The sequence below is a fragment of the Girardinichthys multiradiatus genome, chromosome 8 (genome assembly GCF_021462225.1).
Source record: "Girardinichthys multiradiatus isolate DD_20200921_A chromosome 8, DD_fGirMul_XY1, whole genome shotgun sequence".
Taxonomy (NCBI): domain Eukaryota; kingdom Metazoa; phylum Chordata; class Actinopteri; order Cyprinodontiformes; family Goodeidae; genus Girardinichthys; species Girardinichthys multiradiatus.
The window spans coordinates 40,897,038-40,917,976 of record NC_061801.1 but is presented as its reverse complement, the minus strand read 5'-3'; the positions used below and the strand labels follow the sequence as shown (position 1 = coordinate 40,917,976).

The 20,939-nt window shown below is 40.5% G+C and overlaps 2 protein-coding genes across 5 annotated transcripts; one reads left to right on the top strand and one right to left on the bottom strand.

Annotated features, from left to right (window-relative positions):
- Positions 1-3,540: 3,540 nt before the first annotated feature.
- wdr91 (WD repeat domain 91) lies at positions 3,541-15,437 on the bottom strand. 4 transcript variants are annotated; one of them, XM_047373192.1, is made up of 19 exons: positions 15,349-15,379; positions 15,162-15,203; positions 14,201-14,344; positions 13,933-14,112; positions 13,624-13,831; positions 13,294-13,376; positions 12,276-12,385; positions 8,924-9,095; positions 7,665-7,856; positions 7,423-7,592; positions 7,286-7,340; positions 7,088-7,183; positions 6,716-6,810; positions 5,620-5,773; positions 5,255-5,363; positions 5,046-5,158; positions 4,851-4,958; positions 4,569-4,658; positions 3,541-3,846 (listed from the first exon to the last, which is right to left on the bottom strand). In XM_047373192.1, the coding sequence occupies exons 3-19, from the start codon at positions 14,321-14,323 to the stop codon at positions 3,682-3,684; spliced, it is 2,223 nt and encodes a 740-aa protein (XP_047229148.1). In that variant the 5' UTR covers positions 14,324-14,344; positions 15,162-15,203; positions 15,349-15,379; the 3' UTR covers positions 3,541-3,681. The 4 variants fall into 4 exon arrangements, with proteins under 4 accessions (XP_047229148.1, XP_047229150.1, XP_047229147.1 ...); XM_047373194.1 differs by lacking the exon at positions 15,162-15,203 and having other exon boundaries at positions 15,349-15,437; XM_047373191.1 differs by lacking the exon at positions 15,349-15,379 and having other exon boundaries at positions 15,162-15,342.
- Positions 15,438-18,259: 2,822 nt separating this feature from the next.
- Positions 18,260-20,927, top strand: LOC124873006 (sperm-associated antigen 16 protein). Its single transcript, XM_047373468.1, has 3 exons — positions 18,260-19,401; positions 19,556-19,660; positions 20,266-20,927. The coding sequence occupies exons 1-3, from the start codon at positions 18,556-18,558 to the stop codon at positions 20,911-20,913; spliced, it is 1,599 nt and encodes a 532-aa protein (XP_047229424.1). The 5' UTR covers positions 18,260-18,555; the 3' UTR covers positions 20,914-20,927.
- Positions 20,928-20,939: the final 12 nt, after the last annotated feature.

Below are 20,939 nucleotides of genomic sequence, written 5' to 3'. Positions count from 1 at the left end.
TTATTAACATGACAAACTGCAGTTTTTAAAGAAAAGACACCTTTCCTTTCATCCTGGATGTTAACAAGGAGGCTGTGGTGTAAAATATGAGTTTAGTTAGTTAGCTGTTATGAATAAAAACATGGAAAATACTGGTTTTGGTTTTTCCATCTGTGGAATAGCTAGAATAGAATAAATGATTTAGTTTTAAGTTCAGACACGTGTTTCCGTTCAGCAGATTACTGACACTACAGTCATATAAAAGAAAGATGACACATACAATACTTTTCATTGTTATTGTATTTAATGACATTTCAAGATCTATATTGCCTTGCTGTTAACGGTGCTGCCAGTAAGTCAGTAAAATCACAGGGAAATGCAGGTTGAGGTCCAAACACACCCTCCATTTCTGCTACCTGTATGACCCGTTCTCTTTTCTAATGGTTATAATCAATCTGACAGAGAGAGGTGTCCCAATCCTTGTGGTTTTTAGGATAACAATGACCATCAGTGGGCTCTAGATGGACAAACTGTCTACTTTTAAGGCTATGCTTAAAACTCTCCTTTTTGATAAAGCTTATAGTTAGAGTGGCTTATGTTATCCTGAGTTATCTCTGTAGTTATGCTGCTATAGGCTTAGGCTGCTGGAGGACATAATGACTACTTTCACCCTCTTCACTACATTCTCATACTACTCTCTAATTCTGCATTATTTGCTGTTATTTCAGCTTTTAACTTTGTTCTCTCTTTTCTCTTCCTAGAAGCTACACCTGGCCTGGCTCTGTGTCTACCTGTGACACCTTTCTGGAGAGGGGAATCGTCCGAGCTTCTGCTGGCAACAACTTAATGCTCACCTTCTACAGATGATCCACATGGTCCTGTCTTTCAGTGTTTAACCCTTTCTCTCTCCTAGACATGGCTACTGACTGAGCTTCTACTGTAACTAACTCTATGTTCTCTCTTTCAGACTCTAACCTTGAAAACTGGCTCAGAGTTTATCTGTTCTTTCTTTCTAGATGAAACGACTAAAGGAGCTACATCCATTAACATTTACTTTTCCTTCCCATAGAAAGTACTCCTGGATCAGTGCTTCTTTGTTCTTTTTGTGTCTCTGCTCTGTTCTCTCTAACCCCCAGTGGGTCGTGGCAGATGGCCGCTCACACTGAGCCTGGTTCTGGTTCTGCTGGAGGTTTCTTCCTGTTAAAAGGGAGTTTTTCCTCTCCACTGTCGCTACATGCATGCTCAGTATGAGGGATTGCTGCAAAGTCAACACCAGTGACTGTCCACTGTCTCTACATGCTCATCCAGGAGGAGTGAATGCTGCAAGTCACTGACTGGATGCAATCTGCTGGGTTTCCTTAGATAGAAAAACTTTTTATCCAATTTGAATAAATAACTGAATCTGACTGAACTGTTCAATGATTAGGATTCATTGGAATGTATGAACCTGACTTTAGTGAAGAGCCTTGAGACGACATGTGTTGTGAATTGGCGCTATATAAATAAACTGAATTGAATTGGAGAAGAGTTTCGTGGATCAATAAAAGGGATATATATAAATACATATACCAGCCTGTTTGTATCCGATTTATTGCAGACTTGGACTAGATTAACTGCACTGATTACTGTTTTATTGACCTTGCAGCATAAACTTCACCTTGTTGTTTTACTTTAAACCTGCACTGACCTCGTCTCTAGAATTATGTCACGGTTTACTTGGAATTGGACCCAGAATGCAGACGAGCTGGCAGCGTGATGGTAAGTGAAAAAGATTTAATAACGAAAACTCACTCAGTACAGGAGGAAGGAACAAAACAAACAGGCAGGCAAGACAGGCATGGCATGATCAAAAAACAAGACATGAGCATGAGAGTGAAAGATGTTTCCACGAAGACCAACTGAACAGGTGTGAATATATGGCGTGAAAACCAGGTGGAGCAAGGAGACAGATTAACTTGAAGCAGGTGAACTGAATAAACTTAATTAACAGAACAAAACGTGACTGGAGCAAAACAGAGACTCTTGAACACAAACTAGAAAAACATGAAGCAAAAGCATAACCAGATCTGAAAACCAAACTTGACAAAACATGAACAAGACGACAAAACTAAAGCATGACCAGGAAAATAAACAGAAACATGATTCAAAACTTCAACAGTGAAAAACATAAGGAAAAAACCCGAAACCAAAACCCAAACAACCCCAAATCATGACAAATTATTTCTGGTTTTCACTCTGTCAAATAGATTTAGCAAAAACAGAAGACAAACATGATATGATTATTAGTTATTATTTTTTGTTTTTGCTGTGATTATGTAGTATAATAATATATTGTATTAAATGTAAATACAAGAAAGTTTTCAGCTCGTGGATTGTTTGGATATTTCAGGGTTTTCTTTTCTAAAACAGCGTAAGGAAAACAAAACTGGTTTAATTTCTAGAAACCTTGTTAAGAAATAATAATTACCTCCAAACACCTGCAAAGATTTCCTGAGCCACTAGATGGTCTCTCAGTCTGGGTCAGTAGGACACACAATCATGGGGAGACTGCTGACTGGACTGATGTCCAGAAGACGGTCATGGGCACCCTCCACAAAGATGGGAAGCAACAAAGGGTCACTGCTAAAGCTGGTTGTTCACAAAAGTTTGTATCCAAGCATATTCATATAAGTTCAGTGGAAGGAAAAAGTCTGATAGGAAATGGTGCACCTGCAGCACGGTAAATCAAGGTTCCAGAGTCTGGAGGAGTGGAAAGACTCAGAATTAATTTTGCCTGAAGGTCCATTGTGAAGTTTCCACAGTCAGTGATGATTTGTGCCACCATGTCATCTGCTGGTTCTGGTCCACTGGGTTTTCTGACGTCCAGTCAATGCAGCCATCTGGCAGGAGAATTTAGAGCACGTTTCCTTCTGCTGACAAACTGCTGATTTAATTTTTAGCAGGACTTGGTACTGGCCCACACTGCCAAAGGTACCAAAAGGTGGTCCACTAAACATGGTGTTACTGAGGTTGATAGGCCAGCAAACTGGGCCGACCAGAACCCCATAGAGAATCTATGGAGAATCTATGGAGAACCAACAATGTAGATGACCTGAACGCTGCTAACAAAACAACCTGGACTTCCTGAACACCTCAGCAGAACCTCAAGCTGATCTCCTCTGCGTCACACCGCATTGATGCAGTAATCCATGCAAAAGGAGCCCAGACCAGGTACTGGGAGCATAGAAATGAACAGTTTTCAGGAGCCTGACAATTCTGATTAAAATATAATTTTGATTGATCTGATGTAATATTCTGATTTTCTGAGTCATTGAATTTTGAGTTTTAAGTTTCTGAAAGGCAGAATGATCAAAATTACAATAAATAAACCAAACGCTTCAGATATGCAAAAAGTATTTGATTTGAGAAATGGAAATTAAATCATAATTCCGTCATTCTAGATATTAATAGGTGTAGTAAAGTGTAGTGCATACAGCAGGTATTCAGGGATGATTATTTAGTCTGTCATATCGGCTGTAACATTAATAAACAGGTCAATAAACCAAACTGAAGATTTTAGGGTGAAACTTTAAGTCAGATTTTAATATTGATTGAAACATAAAGCAGAAATAGACGTAAGACCACATTAGTAACTGCACGGTGAACTGGTTTGTGTCCATCTTTGACCCTTAACACCTCCAGTTGTCTCCATTAGCTAACAGGTCAAGACTTCTGCGCCAAGAGTGTGCTCAGTTTGATCTTCCCGTCCATGGAAGCTGTGAGGCAGGTCCCGCAGTCAACCGCAGAGCACCAATCAACCGTCACCACCGGGGCCTTGTGCCCACCCAGCGACAACACTCTTTCCAGGGCTGGCTCATCATTGGTCAGCTGGAAGAGGAGGAGCAAAGCATGAGCATAATATGCCTGTTGGCAATTATACATCAGAAAGAGCAAAGATCGTACCCGGCGTTCCTCAAGGCTCCATTCTCGAGTCACTTTTATTCAATATATACATCCTGCACAGCAACATCACGTTCTATATTTATGCTAATTAACACGACATAATAAGCAAATCAAATAAACAGATTTGTAAAAACTCCAGGTTTTTGTGATGTTAAAAAAGCAGGACAAGGAAGGTTATTTACAAGCTTTTCCACCTTTAATGTTAAATATATCCTGTGAAATTAAACTGATTAACAAATCTGTCAGTAGTAAAACATTTAAAGAAAAACACTTTTATAATCTGCATATCCGTGAACACTCTTAAATTGAAATTTTGCTGAAGGATCTTTTGCTTCAGTTCCAACATTCGGTTCTGCTCACACCTGCCTTCAATTATAGTTATAGTTATACTTTAGTCATCCTCTTTGAATTTTAATGACATTTAAATATTTGAATCCTTTAGCTAATCTTAATGATTAAAGGTATCAGTCAGTAGAAGGTACATACAGCATTATATAGAGTATATAGAGCAGCACAGGGGAGGAGCAAATATAGGACAAGTACATGAAAAGGTTTTACATCCCCTGTATGCACAGACTTGGACAAATGTAGGTAAGAAAGCTGTGAACGAATCAGTTAGATGAAGACTGATGATGAGGGTTACGCACTCTGTATATGAGTCCTCCGCCACTGGAGCAGGTCAGGACGTGTTGACCTTCAGAGTCAAATGCAAACAGTCGTCCCCTGGGAACCTGAACCTTTAAAACAGGTCATATGGTTAAGAATATATCCAATTTTCCATCAGCCTGATGTAAGTTTAATACACTCATGGTTCTTTGGTTTAATCTTCTCATCATGTCAGCAGGTTTGGTCTGAATCATCTGGTAAATAAGTCAAATGAATTCAAACTTAATAAATGTGACTTTATCTGTATTTAACTCAGCACTCACCTGTTTGTAGCCACTGTATCCTGACAGGACAAATGGACCCGTGGCATCCTGAGGTAAAACCTGCTCCGACTGCTTCACCCCACACCGATGGATGTTCCACTGGATGAACTGCACACAAACACATTGATTTCACTGTAGCATAGAAGGCTTAGTCATAGAAAGGTGCAGAGTCCACCTGGGCCATCGTTCGCTCACCTTCCCGTCCTCTCCGACACTGAAAACTGTGTTCTCATCGTAGCTGAACTCCACACTGTAAACCTCTCCATCATGGGCTCTCCAGCTCATCGCGCTCTCATACCGCTGCATATCTAGAGCAGGAACAGACGGATCCTTCAGTCTCACAGAAATATCACTACAGTTTGTGATGTTGTGGTGAAGATGCAGTAGATGTTTATAACACCAACCAAAGAGTCTGATGACCCCATCAGCAGCTCCAGTTACCAGCAGGTTTCCATTGTGGTTGAAGGCTGTGCAGTTTATGGCTACTGGTTCTGGTTCCAGAGAGAACTGGAGCTGGGAGACACATAGTTGAATGAGGATTAAATCATCAACACATTAAATCCACTTCATAGGTTAAATATTCTCCAAAATACGTCATCACCAATGCAGCAAAAGATAAATGTGTTATTAATATTCTGTCTTTATTTTTTAACTGAAGACATAACCAGTTCTGTGTAAATTACCTAATCCCGTCCACATTTATTCATGTTTTACATCTAACCACATAAAAACTGGACATATAGCCTTGCTAAACTAACTGGATCCTCACCTGCTGTTTGACGGTCTTGGTGTCCCAAAGCAGCAGTTGACCGGACACTGGTATGGGAAGCCGAGGAACCGAAGCATCACCTCCAGACCAGCTGAGAGCTGCAGCTGAGCAGACGAACGATGATCCACTTGGACTACAAGCTAAAGATAAAATTCTGACAAAGAAAAGTGTTACCATCATCGATATTTACTCCTAAAGGGATAAAAATGTATTTACTGCTCATGACAAAATACTTAACTCCAGCATCTAACTGTCTGTTCAGTACTCTTTAGTTGTAATTTTGTAATAATATTTCAATACTTAAGTTTTATTTCTGTAAACTAAAACAAAATATAGCAGCAATTAGCAGCTAGCAAGTGGGCTTTTTGCTAACGTTCATTAGAAAATTGTCCTAATATTAATGGGGATTTATGATTTTGTCCCAGAAACTCCTAAAAGCGCAAAACTAACTGCGTTTTGAAGCTGAATTAGCTTTTGATTAAGGAAAATATTAAGCTCCTCAGATGCAACGTGCTTCACTTTTACATTTAGACGCTCACGGTGTGCTAGGTGCAAGCTTTCCGCTAGCAATTAGCAATCTGGCTAAGAGACAGATATACTGTATATATATATATATATATATATATATGAGTTACTTCTGAAGTAAAAAAAAAAAACATCTCCGACTGCTGAGTGTTAAATTGTAGCATTGACCGTCTACTTTTTACCATCATTAGCTACCTTTTCTCCAAACCTCTCAGGTTTTAATCAAACATTCTCCAGTTTTTAACCCAGTAGCTCCATCCATCCATGCTTGTTTTATTTTCTAGATGTTAATGAGACCATTTTAAACTAACAAAGTGTTTCTATGACAAAACAATGTGTATTCTGAGACATGGATGTTTAAGGAACGGTAGTGATTGGGAATTAACATCGGATTACCAACTGAAACATAACACTGCTGTACTTTCTCACTGAAAGACTCATCTGTATATGTTCGCTTAAATCCAGGTAATTCATGTTTAGAGCAGAAAGAGCATTTTTAAAAACTTTTGAGTAGATTTTTAAGCTTCCAGTTAGAAGTACATGGTACACCAATCCAGACAGGCAGGTTTACCGTGGATGTGTTTCATCGATGTTCATCTCATAGAGATTCTTCTTGGCGTCTGTATCGTAGAGTCGCACCGTGCCAACACCGCTGCCTAATAACAGCTGACCAAAGAACAATGCAGGGAAACAACACATTTTCTACATGGTCATCAATTTTAGTTGACCTGTGGAAAGGTCTTTAAGATCCATGTTAATTTGCTCCTATGTAGGGAGGTCCACAGAAATAACTATCCTGGCTTCCTTAAAGATTTTCAGAGTTCTTGGAAAATTCAGTCTTTTATTTGCAATATTAAAAAAATAAGTAACAAAGGCTGGATCAAGACTTTTGCCCACAGCTGATAAGAGTTTGTATAATTATTGTCCAATTATGAAGTTTTACCAGTCTGTCCGGTTTGGTAGCCCACTCCAGAGATAGTAAAGGAGACTTGGACATGATGGTGGCTTTGGTCTGCATAATGGGGTTGAAGGACCACACCTTAAGAGTGAGGAGAAAGTGTTTGTTAAAGTTAGTTTGATCAGAAGTTTCTTTTTCTGAGGTTTGTTGACTTTAGAAGATAATGAGGTAAAAAAGACCCACCTTTATGACTCCATCCACGTCCAGACTGGCCACCCGGCGACCAGAACTGTCAACCCTGCATGAAAAACCAAACAGCAGAGACGATTAGAGTTTAGATTTTAAAGTCCGAAGTGGTTTAGGTGTGACCGAATCCATACCTGCAGTGCATGATGGAGGAGTGATGTTCGCCATACTCCTCCTGACTGAGTTTGATGAAAGGCTGCTCCACTGGCAGACCTCCTTCCTCTCTGCTGGAGGACTCAGGAGGTTCCCCTGAGATGTTCATAGCAGGTGTCAGATCTACATCCTCTCCTTTACTCTCTGGTGTCTGAGGAAAGCGAAGGAATGAAGTAAAACTCCTGAGATTGCTCTGTATTTAACATGGCTGGCTGTGGAGTACCTGTGAGGAAGGTCTGGAGAAAAGCTCCTTCCTCTCCTTCTCATGCTCCTGGATTCTCTTGTGTCTGCTATGCTGGTTTATCGTCTGGTTTGCTGTCTGCTGAGACTGGGAACTTGCAGATTCACCAGATGATGACTGGTTGGAAGCTGCTTTTACCTCCTTAGACTGGGATGCCTCTTTAGGCTTTGCCATCTAATAAAAGGTAGAAAAGATTGTAGAACTAATTGTATAACACCAGCACGTAATTAAATTGAAGAAATGTTGACATATAGAGCAATAAATGTGCAATTAATGTCAACCTTTAATAAAGACTCAGTTTTACATATTTGATGAATTAATTGATGAAAACAATCTTTGTGTCATGAAGCATTGTATTCATTTCAAAGTGTTTTTAGTCCAACTGCAAGGGTGAGCTGACTGGGAACTACCAGTATGGTTTGATACACACTTTCATAGTTTTCGCAAAATAACTACATTTTAAACATTATAGTAGCTATACATACAGTACTGATGGCTGGCTACTTCTCCACTACATAAAGAGCACCAACAGGTACTCATAGCTATAAAGTACCGACAAGTTCCTTATGCTGCACTTTCTATCTACAGCACACAAGTCACACAGAAGAAAGCTCATAAAATACCCAAAAAATATATCATGGTACCAGAAATGTTACCTGTATGATACCAGCAAACATTTAGTTACATTTTCAATGGTCTCTTTGTTTTTATTTGTATTTAAATATTAAAAACCAGTAGTTTTCATTTGTGAAATGCCTAAAAAACCTTGAGCTACAAGAAACAGGAGAGTAACCCATTCCAGGAAAGACTTCCTAGGTTCGCAGACAGCAACCTGTCCAAAAGGTTCCCTAGATACCAGAAACGCAACCCAAAAGGTACCAGGAATGTAAAGGGTAGGTACCCAAAAAGTAACCCCGAGGTACAAGAAAAGTAACCCAAAATGTACCAAGAAAGTCCTCTAAAGGTACAGCAAAGTTATTTCCAAAAGGTACTCGTAGGTATGTTTAAAATAACCCGTAGGGACCAAGGCCGTTATCTATAAACTACAAGATAAACTTCAAGGTAGCAGAAAAGTCACCCAAAAGGTACAAAAAAAAGATGCTAATGGGTTCCCAAAAAATACTGGGCGGTATCATGTCTTGCTATGCAAAATATTAAAAGCTAACGGTCCAGTTCCCCTGTGACACAGTCACATCCCTGCTGGGTGGGTTTCTACACTTCTTTCAAACATCTGCTGTCACCTGATTGACTGATGACTCCTTTCTGCCCACTGCTGCCTGACTTGGAGAGGATCCCACAGTGATTGGAGGTGCTTTTACCGGAGTACGTTTGCCCTGAGGCAGGAATGTGGAGAAGAAGTTCCTGGAAGGAATGACGGTGGCGCTGATGGCCCGCTGACTCGACACCAAGTCCCTGCGACACATAAAAAGGTTCAGAGCTGATCTGGTTAAAACTGAGTCAAAGGTAAAAGACTTCACCAAATCTTACAGAAACCCCTGAATGCTGGGCCAGTTTATCTGGATGCTAATAATATGGAACAACATTAATTACAATGGAAGTTTTTAACATTTCTTTCTAAGTAATGTTTTTATCTTTATAAGAATGTTATTTAAATAACTTTGCCCTAATAGTTCATTCATTTATTCATGATTTATGTTTTTATACTAATGCTGGGATGGATTCTACAGTATTGCAGAGATTTTAAATAAAACAAAAACCAAGAGTAAGACCACCGAAAACAATCAGATTGAACATAAAGTTTGACTAAGATTTGTGTTTAAATATCATAAAACAGACAGAATTAGCCTGTAAAAGGTGAGGATGGACTCGAGGACAATCCAGCTTAGAGACTGAGAGCAGATTTACATTTTCCACCATTTTGGAGCTTTGGAGAATCGAACCCACCTTTAACTTTCCAAAGTTCTGAGTCAGACCCGTCAAAAACCCAATTTATCAAGGCTTCATGTGTTTTCTTGATAAATGGATGTTCTGGTCAAATGTTTGTTGCTCCATTTACAGAATGGTCTGACTTTGATTTATAATAAAGTGTAATAAATATAATAAAATGATTTATAAAACGTTCTGACCTCATGTTATTCTATATTAGTCAGTCAGTCAGACTGAATCTATATCAATCAAATGTTATATTTACAGTGATGATAACGAATAAAATGCCTTTATAACCCAGCAGTGAAATCTTCTGTTTTCTGTCTTCAGCTGCAGCTTTTCCAGATAAATATTCTTTGTATAAACTGCTCGTTATTGGAAATTCATTTCCACAAATGGATAATGGACAAAGATAACAATTCATCAGGCGAATTGTTTATTTGGCAACATCATCACAGCACACAGTTATAACACGGTAACAGCAGAAATAAATAAGCAGAACAGTAAATTAGGTCATATAAATATATCAATGTTTATAACACACAAAACAGCTAAGCTGCAAGAAAAAGTGTTTAAAAATCTTTTAAAAAGTGACTCTGTGAATTAGGTGAGGTACTGAACTAAAACAATAGATAAACAACCAACATCTCAGTACTGAGACATGATTAGGAGGCTGAAAACGTCACATACATGGTTTAGGAATATTCAGACATCATAAATTTGAAATTTGGATATCTAGTACCTTAACTTATATCTTACAAAAACACCCGTCATGAGCAAAGCAATCTTCTTCAAATTATATCAAATTCTGGGTGATTTTTAAACTGAATTATTAATTTCTTTTCATAGTTGTAACAAATGATTTGGATAGGTTTTGGGGACTGGAATGCCACAAGTAAATGTAAAAGAAAATAACAGCTGCTGTCATTTTGATGGGAATCATTTCATGCTGGGGCACTCCAGTTTAGAGGATTTGGCCATAAACCTCAGATGTAAAGAAGCAAACATCATTTGGCAGGAAGTCAGCGCCGCTGCATTCTGACACAGGACTAGTAAAAAAGTTCTTAAGAATGTGAAGGACAGTTGATGAATGCTAACATCAGTTAAATAAATACAGTTAGCTGAAGGAGGGCAAAGGCATCAGGATAAACTGCCAAAATAATAAACATTTAGTAAGTACAAAGCAGCAAGGCATCATTTATAACCGTTGGACAATTGTTGTGTATCGCACATTTCATCTATGATTAAAGCTGGCTAAAAAGATGATTAACATATTACTCAAAATGACCAATTATTAATAAAAGTTACTAAACATATTATTAAAGTTACTGAATGTTAATAACATTAAGTAAAATTAATAAAGTTTGTGTGGCAACGTAAGGGCAGCCAAAACCCAATGCTAACAGCATTAACACTAAAGCTAAATGCTAATGTTAGCACAAATAAATGAAGCTAAATGTTAACATTAGCATTATTCAGAGGTAAAAACAATGGAACTGAAGCTAAATGTTAACACTACTACCAAACTAAAAACACTGCTAACAACACTAGAAGTAAAACTAAATGCTGTAAACTAAATGTTACGAGCTAACAACATTAGCATTAAAGCTAAATGCTAAAGATGTTAGCACTGACGCTAAATGCTAATAAACATCAGGACTGAAGGTAAATGCAAACAACATTAACACTGAAGCTACAACACAGAAAAAAATTAGAGAAAACTTTTCTCAAAAATGTAAAATTTACTCTTTAGGGTACTAGTTACTAAGTTCTTTTATCATTTCACTTCAAAAACACTTTATTAATCCCAAAAGGAAAATAAATGTACTGACTCAAACTACCCAAGGATCTCCAAGCCTATTACAGCAGATCTAAAGAAGCCTTTAGGACTTTGTGCATTTACAGCTTTGTACACTTCACCCGAGACACTTTTAGAGACAAAAATAATCTAATGTACTATGTCTCTATCTACATACCATGTGTATTTTCCAACATGTGAACCGACATTGAGAGCAACTCTTCACCCATAGTCCACTGTATGTGAAAGAGGTCATGTGACTGCTGTGGTTTAGTGGGAAAAGTCATTTTACAATCCGGAAGTTGTAGGTTCAATTCCAGCTTCATCGTGCCACACGTTAATGTTAACCTCAAGTTGCCTACCGATCTGCATATCTGTGCGTGCGTTAGTGTGATTGAGTGAATGTGGCTCTAGTGTAAAGCGCTTTGATTGGCTGGTATGATTGGAAAAGCACTATAAATTCAGTCCATGTACCATATGTGGCTGTAATAAACCTAAAATTATCAGCACTGAAGCTAAAAGCTAACAACTTCAGCACTAAAGCAACATCCCAACAAAAAAGCTAAACATTACCAATATTAGCACTGAAGCCAAATGATTGATGACATTAGGGTTGAAGCCAACACAGCAACAACTGATGTTCTTGTATTTTCAGCTGAAAGTTCAAATTCAGATAATACACATCAAAAAGTAGAAGAGTAAAAATAATGACACCCTATAAAGATCAGAGATGTGTAAACCATGGCAGCTACTTTGGGTGAGTAAAATCTACGTTGTTATAGCTTTTTCAGCTCTTGTAACACAATACCCCTCTGGGTTATGGCATCAAGTTGTTTCACATATTTTAAAACAGACAGAAAGGCACAAAGATTTGATGTCATCAGTAAAGAGAGATCTTAGAAGCTCACAGCTCAGTGTCTCCCAGGCGGTCCATGTTCTGGACATACAGTGGCAGCTTATGCTGGACCATCTCATCTCCTTCCTTTTGGTCTCGGCTTTCAGTATGTAGAGCAAAAAGCTAGAGGAAAAGAGACAAACGTGTCAGTGTAATTAAGGTCAGAGCATGAAGCTCAGAGAAATGACTAAAAACCCAGGAGCTCCATCTCAGACACTACAAGCCTCAGTCAGCCACAGTTAGCATATGTTATTTCATGAAAGAACAATTAGAAAAACACTAAAGTATTATGGGTGCTTGGAAGGGTTGAAGATAAAAAGTCTCTTTTCTGTGAGACCAAGGAAGAAATGTTTGGCTGAAATGCACAGCACCATGTTTGGAGAAAACCAAACACAGCATTTCAGGGCTGATGATTTGCTTTACAGTAAGAGGATGTGGGCACCTTCCAGTCACTGAGTCGAATATTAACTCCTCTGTAAACCAAAGTACTCTAGAGTCAGATTCAGATTCCCAATGCCGAACAGATTCCTCATTCAAAACAAATTCCTTTGGGACTGATGATCTGAGGTTGTTCTGAAACCTCTGGACCTTGCAGTCATTTAGTGGACCACAAACTCCTCTGTATATATTCTAGCATCAAATGTGTGGCCATATGTCCGACAGTGTAATCTTGGTCCCACTGGGCCGTCAACAGACCAATGATCCAAAAAAACAGCAGCAAATCTGCAGCAGAATGACTGAAAAGGTAAAGAATCAATTGGTTGCAATGGCCCAGTCAATGTCCAGACGTCAGTCCAGACCTGATTGAAATGCTGTGGTGGAATCTTCAGAGAACTGTGCAGAAACCTCAATGAACTGAAGCAACATTGGAAAGAAACATGGACCAAAGATTCCTCCACAATGGTGTGAGAGACTGAGAAGGTCAGACAGAAAACCTGCTCAGAGTTGTTGCTGCTTAAGGTGGTTCTACAAGCCACTGAATCATAGGGTGGACTTTAACCTATAGCTACAAATAGTTGCTTTATTCTCACCTTCTGGCGGAGCTGTTCATTCTCTTCAGTCAGACTTGTCATCTTCTGGACTTCAGCATCAAAGCTCAGCAGGACAGGCTGAGGTGGAACACAGTTAAGAACCAGAAACCAGCAGATTTACAAACAGACGTCAAACAGATTGTGGTCTGAGGTAGAAAACTGATGAAGATCTACATAAAACAAGGCTTCATATTGGTTTCAGTTGGTTTTTATGGTTTTTAATTAGATCTGAATGGTGGTGAATAATTTTAAGCATAAGTGGTTGTATGTATATCTGTATAATTCTCAAATACTCTAGACACTGTAGCCTTAGCTTCATCTGAAGGATATGCATACACTGGAAGAGGACAGAGAGGAAATTGTGCAGGGAAACCAGGAAGGTGTCGGCCCACTGTCGGGAGAAGTACGGACTGAATGCCGGGTTTTGCTCGGGAGCAGGGATAAAAGGCAAGATGAACCAGTCGCGCCATTCGGCCTGACCCTGCAGCTCCAACGCCTGCTTCTGGAAGAACTCTTGGGTCTTCTCCAGGTTTCCTTTCTGGAAGGATCAAAGATGGACCAGAGTTCAGATAGCCTACCGTTGATTTGTTCACCATGTTTGTTACTATATATTTATCAGATATCTCATTAAGGTGTTACCTGGATGGTGTTTATGATGTAGTACCGGTATATGCTGGTTCTTAGTTTGTTCACAGTGGACCTATACACGTCCTCCAGCCTGCAGAACAGGCGCCGGTCCAGGTGGAACCAGTACTCCTTCAGACCGAACAGGTCGAAGCTCTGCACGAGCTGCTGCAGCTGATCAATGATTTTATCCACCTGTAGACAAACAGAGAAACCATCAGACTGTTTAAATTCTCTTCAAACTGAATCTGTTCAGGTTCTGGTCCGGTCTGGTCCACAGCACCCGGAAGCCTTTCTCCTTGTCAGCTTTGATGTCACTGTCCAGCTGTTTCAGTGTGCCGGTGAAGCCTCTGTAGATCAGATACTCCCGCACATGTTTGTCCGTCCTTTCCACCGCAGAGCCCATCCTGACCTCTCAGCCCTCCAGCTGCGCCACAAACAAGCAGAACGAATGTAATGTTAGTGGAAAAGACGCTCCATTTGGTCACAAACGGGTGTGAGTTAAAACAGTATCATTATTGAAGATTAATAGACAAAAATATTTTGAGAGAAATAAGAAGTAAGTGTAAGAATTATCAACTCAAGACTGACAGTATGATGAACACATCTTGGAGATAAGATTGTAAGAGTTTTTCTCTCTAAAAATACAGAGCAGAAACATCTTGGGAATCAAATAAAGACCTCTGAGTTAACGAAAAAAATCCAAACAATTTAGATTCTTCTTTCTCAAATAAAAACTAATAGTTTCAATAACTTTAATGGAGTTAATAAACCACAATTCTTAGTTTTTATTGATCAATGTTCTTCTGGTCCTTCTGTATTCTAAGGAGAACACCTTCCACACCATGATACTACCTCCACCATACCTCAGGAACCTATTCAGCTGTAATTTGCATGTTTTAGTTCTAGTCTACTTTTTTATAATCTTGTAGAGTGGTCCTGCTCAGCATTTCCAGACATTTGCTGCTTTTTAACCCGGTTTCAGTCCAGTACCTGACCACTTTCAGAGGAACACATTTTGGCACGTTTGTTAAGCCACTAACTGAGACAGGCAAAGGCACCTAAATTTAATAGATGCGCCACCGTTGTTCTGAATACATCCAGAAGCGGCGTTAGTGGATCTGGAGGCTCTTTGTAACGGAGCCATCTTTAATCCAAACTTCATTTAAAAACTCTCTAAATAAAACGTTTGTTTCGCTACAGTTAACATCTGTGACAGTGAACAGATGTGTGATTTTTATTACCTACGTTAGACGTTTGCTCTGTTTGTTCTGGTCGGAAAACTGCTGTGAAAATAAACAGCGAATATAACGTAGAAGAGTTAAAGTTTCTGGTTTTAGCTGCTAAACCTCCGCAGAGCAGAGAACTGACTCTAAAACCTGCTTTACATGCAATAAAAACAGATAATATTCACAACAAAGAGGAACTAACTTCCTGCTGTTTTCTTCCGGCTGACAGTCAGCTGATGAGGTCATGTGACTACAGTGCGCCCTCTACCGGGCAATAGCTGAAAGGGGCCAAACGTTTCTAATCATTTTAATTTAACCCAGGCTGCAACTAGTTTATCACTGTTTATTTGCTCTAATTCACGGTTTTTGCATTTCTCCTTTAATCTACGTCAGACTGGTGATGCAGTTTATGTTTCCTTACAGCAGCTGCGTCATTTCCTCTGTACAGGAAAGTGGGAGAAATTTTTTATTTCCTGTGATTTCATCTTATTTTATTAGGTTTTGTTTGGCTAATTCTAAAAAGCATGGTCTCACTGCTGGATATGTACACACATTTACAAACACATGTACATGTTTTTTATATATTAAGATTTTTTAAATTGAATTAAGTGCATGTGTTTTTTCTAATCAATGCTTATTTTAATTCAAAAATACTTTATGGACCTGCAGGTTTCTTCAGAGCCGTTGTAGATGCTGATGTCTGTGGGCAGGAAGGATCTTCTGTAGCGACCGTCTTATAGAAGATCTAGAGAAGCCTCTGACCGAAGACACTGTTGTTGGACAACCGTCTGATGAAGAGGATGTTCAGGGTTCTCCATAACTAAGTGTTAGATATAAATAATGCATGAAAAGAGTCATAGATGGCTCCTCAGCCCCATCCAGAGCACTTACAGGTCCTTCTCAAAATATTAGCATATTGTGATAAAGTTCATTATTTTCCATAATGTCATGATGAAAATTTAACATTCATATATTTTAGATTCATTGCACACTAACTGAAATATTTCAGGTCTTTTATTGTCTTAATATGGATGATTTTGGCATACAGCTCATGAAAACCCAAAATTCATATCTCACAAAATTAGCATATTTCATCCAACCAATAAAAGAAAAGTGTTTTTAATACAAAAAACGTCAACCTTCAAATAATCATGTACAGTTATGCACTCAATACTTGGTCGGGAATCCTTTGGCAGAAATGACTGCTTCAATGCGGCGTGGCATGGAGGCAATCAGCCTGTGACACTGCTGAGGTCTTATGGAGGCCCAGGATGCTTCGATAGCGGCCTTTAGCTCATCCAGAGTGTTGGGTCTTGAGTCTCTCAACGTTCTCTTCACAATATCCCACAGATTCTCTATGGGGTTCAGGTCAGGAGAGTTGGCAGGCCAATTGAGCACAGTGATACCATGGTCAGTAAACCATTTACCAGTGGTTTTGGCACTGTGAGCAGGTGCCAGGTCGTGCTGAAAAATGAAATCTTCATCTCCATAAAGCTTTTCAGCAGATGGAAGCATGAAGTGCTCCAAAATCTCCTGATAGCTAGCTGCATTGACCCTGCCCTTGATAAAACACAGTGGACCAACACCAGCAGCTGACACGGCACCCCAGACCATCACTGACTGTGGGTACTTGACACTGGACTTCTGGCATTTTGGTATTTCCTTCTCCCCAGTCTTCCTCCAGACTCTGGCACCTTGATTTCTGAATGACATGCAGAATTTGCTTTCATCCGAAAAAAGTACTTTGGACCACTGAGCAACAGTCCAGTGCTGCTTCTCTGTAGCCCAGGTCAGGCGCTTCTGCCGCTGTTTCTGGTTCAAAAGTGGCTTGACCTGGGGAATGCGGCACCTGTAGCCCATTTCCTGCACACGCCTGTGCACGGTGGCTCTGGATGTTTCTACTCCAGACTCAGTCCACTGCTTCCGCAGGTCCCCCAAGGTCTGGAATCGGCCCTTCTCCACAATCTTCCTCAGGGTCCGGTCACCTCTTCTCATTGTGCAGCGTTTTCTGCCACACTTTTTCCTTCCCACAGACTTCCCACTGAGGTGCCTTGATACAGCACTCTGGGAACAGCCTATTCGTTCAGAAATGTCTTTCTGTGTCTTACCCTCTTGCTTGAGGGTGTCAATAGTGGCCTTCTGGACAGCAGTCAGGTCGGCAGTCTTACCCATGATTGGGGTTTTGAGTGATGAACCAGGCTGGGAGTTTTAAAGGCCTCAGGAATCTTTTGCAGGTGTTTAGAGTTAACTCGTTGATTCAGATGATTAGGTTCATAGCTCATTTAGAGACCCTTTTAATGATATGCTAATTTTGTGAGATAGGAATTTTGGGTTTTCATGAGCTGTATGCCAAAATCATCCGTATTAAGACAATAAAAGACCTAAAATATTTCAGTTAGTGTGCAATGAATCTAAAATATATGAATGTTAAATTTTCATCATGAAATTATGGAAAATAATTAACTTTATCACAATATGCTAATATTTTGAGAAGGACCTGTATATGAGAGAACATGTATGCCATACTGTCAGGTCAACATGTCTAGGAGAGAATTACACCAGGTTTCACCTCGTCTCCCTCCCCAGTCAGTCTGGGACCCATGAGAATCACCTTGAAAGCTGCTGAAGCTGCTATAAGGAGAACTTTTCTTTGTCTGGTCAGAATGACTTGGCAGCCCTCCTGAATACATGTCCAATGCTGTAAAATTATTCTCTTTTGCAAGATATTAATAATTGATAATAACTGATTCTGAGTGACAAACATCAGTCTCTGTCCTAAAAAAAAAAAAAATCCACAACACACTGGTTGCCATGGTAGCAGACAAAATCATTAAAAGGTTTAAAATGAAATTTAAATAATCAAAGAATTTATCGAAATTAAAAAGAAAATAGTTACTCTTTAGGAATATTATAAAAAATACGAATGTAACATATTCTACTTTTTAAACTTGAGTTTATCAGACTTTAAAGGAAGAAAATCAATTAAACAAAATCTTTAGATACAAAGGAAGACAGACAATTTAAAGGCTAATTTTCAGCATCCTATGAAGATAACGCATAAGAATATGAAGTAAAATAAAAGTCTTATCTGTCGGTAATTTAATATATTTTAATCTGACCAAATGTGACAGATTTTACATTTACTGAAATGGACGAGAAAATAATTTAACATGAACTAAAAATAATTAATTACATATTTTTAATGAGTTATATGTTTTATTCAAACACCAGATATAAAATGTTTTATTAAAATAAAAAGTAGTAACATAGTAGTAACATTAAAAGTAAAAAAAAAAAAAATATTGTATTATTTAATCAATAAGCAGCACCTCGTTGCCATAGCAACAAAGTAAACAATGAACGGGTGGTGGAAGGGGTGTTTCCATAGCAACGTGTAAACAAGGAGACGATGTCAGCAAGGAGAAAAGACAGAGCAGAGGAGAACAATGGTTTCTCTGAGGAGGAGCAGGAGAGGAGGAGTGCTGAAGATCAGGCTACCTCCTCCTCCTCCTCCTCAGCTACATCCAATCCAGAGGAACCAATAATCCAGAACATCCCGGAGTCGGTGGATGACTTTCTGAGGAACTTCCTTCGCAGACTCGGCCTGACTCGGACTCTGAGCAACTTTGAGGTGGAGTGGTACAGCTCGACTCAGACAAGCAGCAGCTTCTTCATCCCCGACGCTCTCACGCAGCGGCAGATCCTCCAGAAGGAGCTGGACACTGTCCACAGAGACACCAAGCTGCTCCAGATGGGAGTGCTGGAGGCAGCGCAGAGCCTGGTCAGGATGCAGAGAGAGAGAGATTTCCACCGGATGCAGCATCAGCGGGTTTCCGAGCAGAAAAACAGCATCATTAAAGACTACAAACAGCTGCAGGAACATCTGGAGAACTATGAGGTGGCACTGAAGCAGTTGGAGGAGAAAAACCAAGCAGCTCTAAGAACCAAAACGCTCCTTGGTTTACAGAGAGAGAGAGCTCAAAACCTTCCAGAATCAAGGCTCAACCAAGACAAACCCAAAGAGAAGCCAGCTAAGAAACCTTCGACACAGAGCTTCAGCAGACAGCCAAAGATCTACAGGCTGCAGAACCCTCAGCTGGCTCCAGGGAAATCCAACTTCCAGTTATCCTGCTCCATCAGGGCCCACCACCAGCCCATCAGCAGCATCGCTCTGCATCCCAGTAAACTAGTGCTGGCCTCTGCCAGCGACGACCGGACCTGGAAGCTGTGGCATCTGCCACAGAGCGGAGAGAAGGTAGGGCAGATGTTCTGGAGGTGAAGCTGTCAGAGGAGAGGGTCATTTTTTTTAAAGCTACAGGAACATCTGGGTCACAGGAAAACAGAAATGGGAGCTGGACCAGCAGAATGTAGAAAAACGTGTTGTGATGCTGTGAATGTGTTGGTGTCAGGTGGGCCAGATGCTGCTGAGAGGTGAGGGTCACTCTGATTGGCTGTCAGGCTGCAGTTTTCACCCTGATGGATCAAAGCTGGCGACCACCAGCGGAGACATGACGGTGAGTTTCCCCTCTGGATGAAAACGACTCAGTCAGCATTTATTCAGCGGTTTGATGTCCGTCACACATTGACTGCATGAAAATGATCTGCTGCAGCTGTGGGAACGGATCTGTAGACTGTTAATCTACCATCTGCCCCAAAAAGTTCCCAAAGTCCTGGTAAAGGCCCGACAATTCACATCACAAATACTGCATCAATCCCAAAGAGAAATTAAATATAATATTCAGTTCAAATTGGATTTTTATAGCACATTTAAAACCACCTCAGCCGACCAAAGTGCTAAACATCAGTTACATTATAACTAATATTACACAGATTTCTTCAGTAGAACTTTATATTAGAAACACAAATCTAGAAAAACAGATTTAACTGCCTGAAGACAGCAGAGGCTTCCTTCAGCAACTCCACCAATATGATGAAGAATGAAATATTCCTCTATTTTAAACTTCTTTAGATCTAGGCAAACTGTTTTTCAAAACTCCAGAATGTTCCTCAGTTTCCAGACTCTGCAGGAACCCTGAATCTTCCAGTTTCAGTAGATCTCTAGCTCCACCTTTGTTGCTGCAGCTTTTAAGTGACTGAAGGTTCTGGTTTTGTCTTGCAGGTCCGGCTCTGGGATTTTTCTCTGGGTCGCTGCGTGTTGACGCTGACCGGTCACAGCCAGCCCACCTGGGGCTGCTCGTTTCATTCCTGCAGACACCTCCTGGCTTCCTGCTCCGCTGACAGGACAGCCAAGCTATGGGACGTGAACAGTCGCTGCTGCAGACTCACTCTTCGTCGCCACACCGCCTCTGTCAACAGCATCACCTTCCTGCCCTCCTCAGACCTCCTCCTCACCTGTTCGGTTGATAAAACTCTCATCATGTGGGACGCCAGGCTGGGCGCGGGCACTGCCACCTTCTGTGGACATCAACACCCCTGCAACCACGCCTCGTTCAGCCCTGCGACCCACGCCGTGGCTTCCTGTGACTCTCGAGGCGTCATCAACCTGTGGGACACGAGGAAGCCAGCATCACCCACAGCTGCTGTGGACACCGGGCCGCAGGGCGCCAACCAGGTGGCCTTCAACCAATCAGGGAAGCTGCTGGCGGTTGCTAGCAGCGACGGTTTGGTTAGGCTGGTGGAGGTGGACGCGTGCAACGTGAGCAGCCTGACGGGACACAGGAAGAGTGTGCAGAGTGTGACGTTTGACCACGAGGGAGGAGCTCTGATGTCGGCTGGGAGCGACGGAGAGATCAATGTCTGGTTCTGATCTATGGGTCCGGTTCTGATCTATGG

Excerpts from the sequence above, each read along its gene's own strand:
- wdr91 (XM_047373194.1), bottom strand. The coding sequence starts at position 14,323 with ATGGGCTCTGCGGTGGAAAGGACGGACAAACATGTGCGGGAGTATCTG. Across the intron at positions 5,364-5,619 it reads CCAAGACCGTCAAACAGCAG|CTCCAGTTCTCTCTGGAACC; the intron begins GTGAGGATCCAG and ends TGTGTCTCCCAG. Across the intron at positions 4,659-4,850 it reads GATACAGTGGCTACAAACAG|GTTCAGGTTCCCAGGGGACG; the intron begins GTGAGTGCTGAG and ends CCTGTTTTAAAG.
- LOC124873006 (XM_047373468.1), top strand. The coding sequence starts at position 18,556 with ATGTCAGCAAGGAGAAAAGACAGAGCAGAGGAGAACAATGGTTTCTCT. Across the intron at positions 19,402-19,555 it reads TGCCACAGAGCGGAGAGAAG|GTGGGCCAGATGCTGCTGAG; the intron begins GTAGGGCAGATG and ends TGTTGGTGTCAG. Across the intron at positions 19,661-20,265 it reads CCACCAGCGGAGACATGACG|GTCCGGCTCTGGGATTTTTC; the intron begins GTGAGTTTCCCC and ends TTTGTCTTGCAG.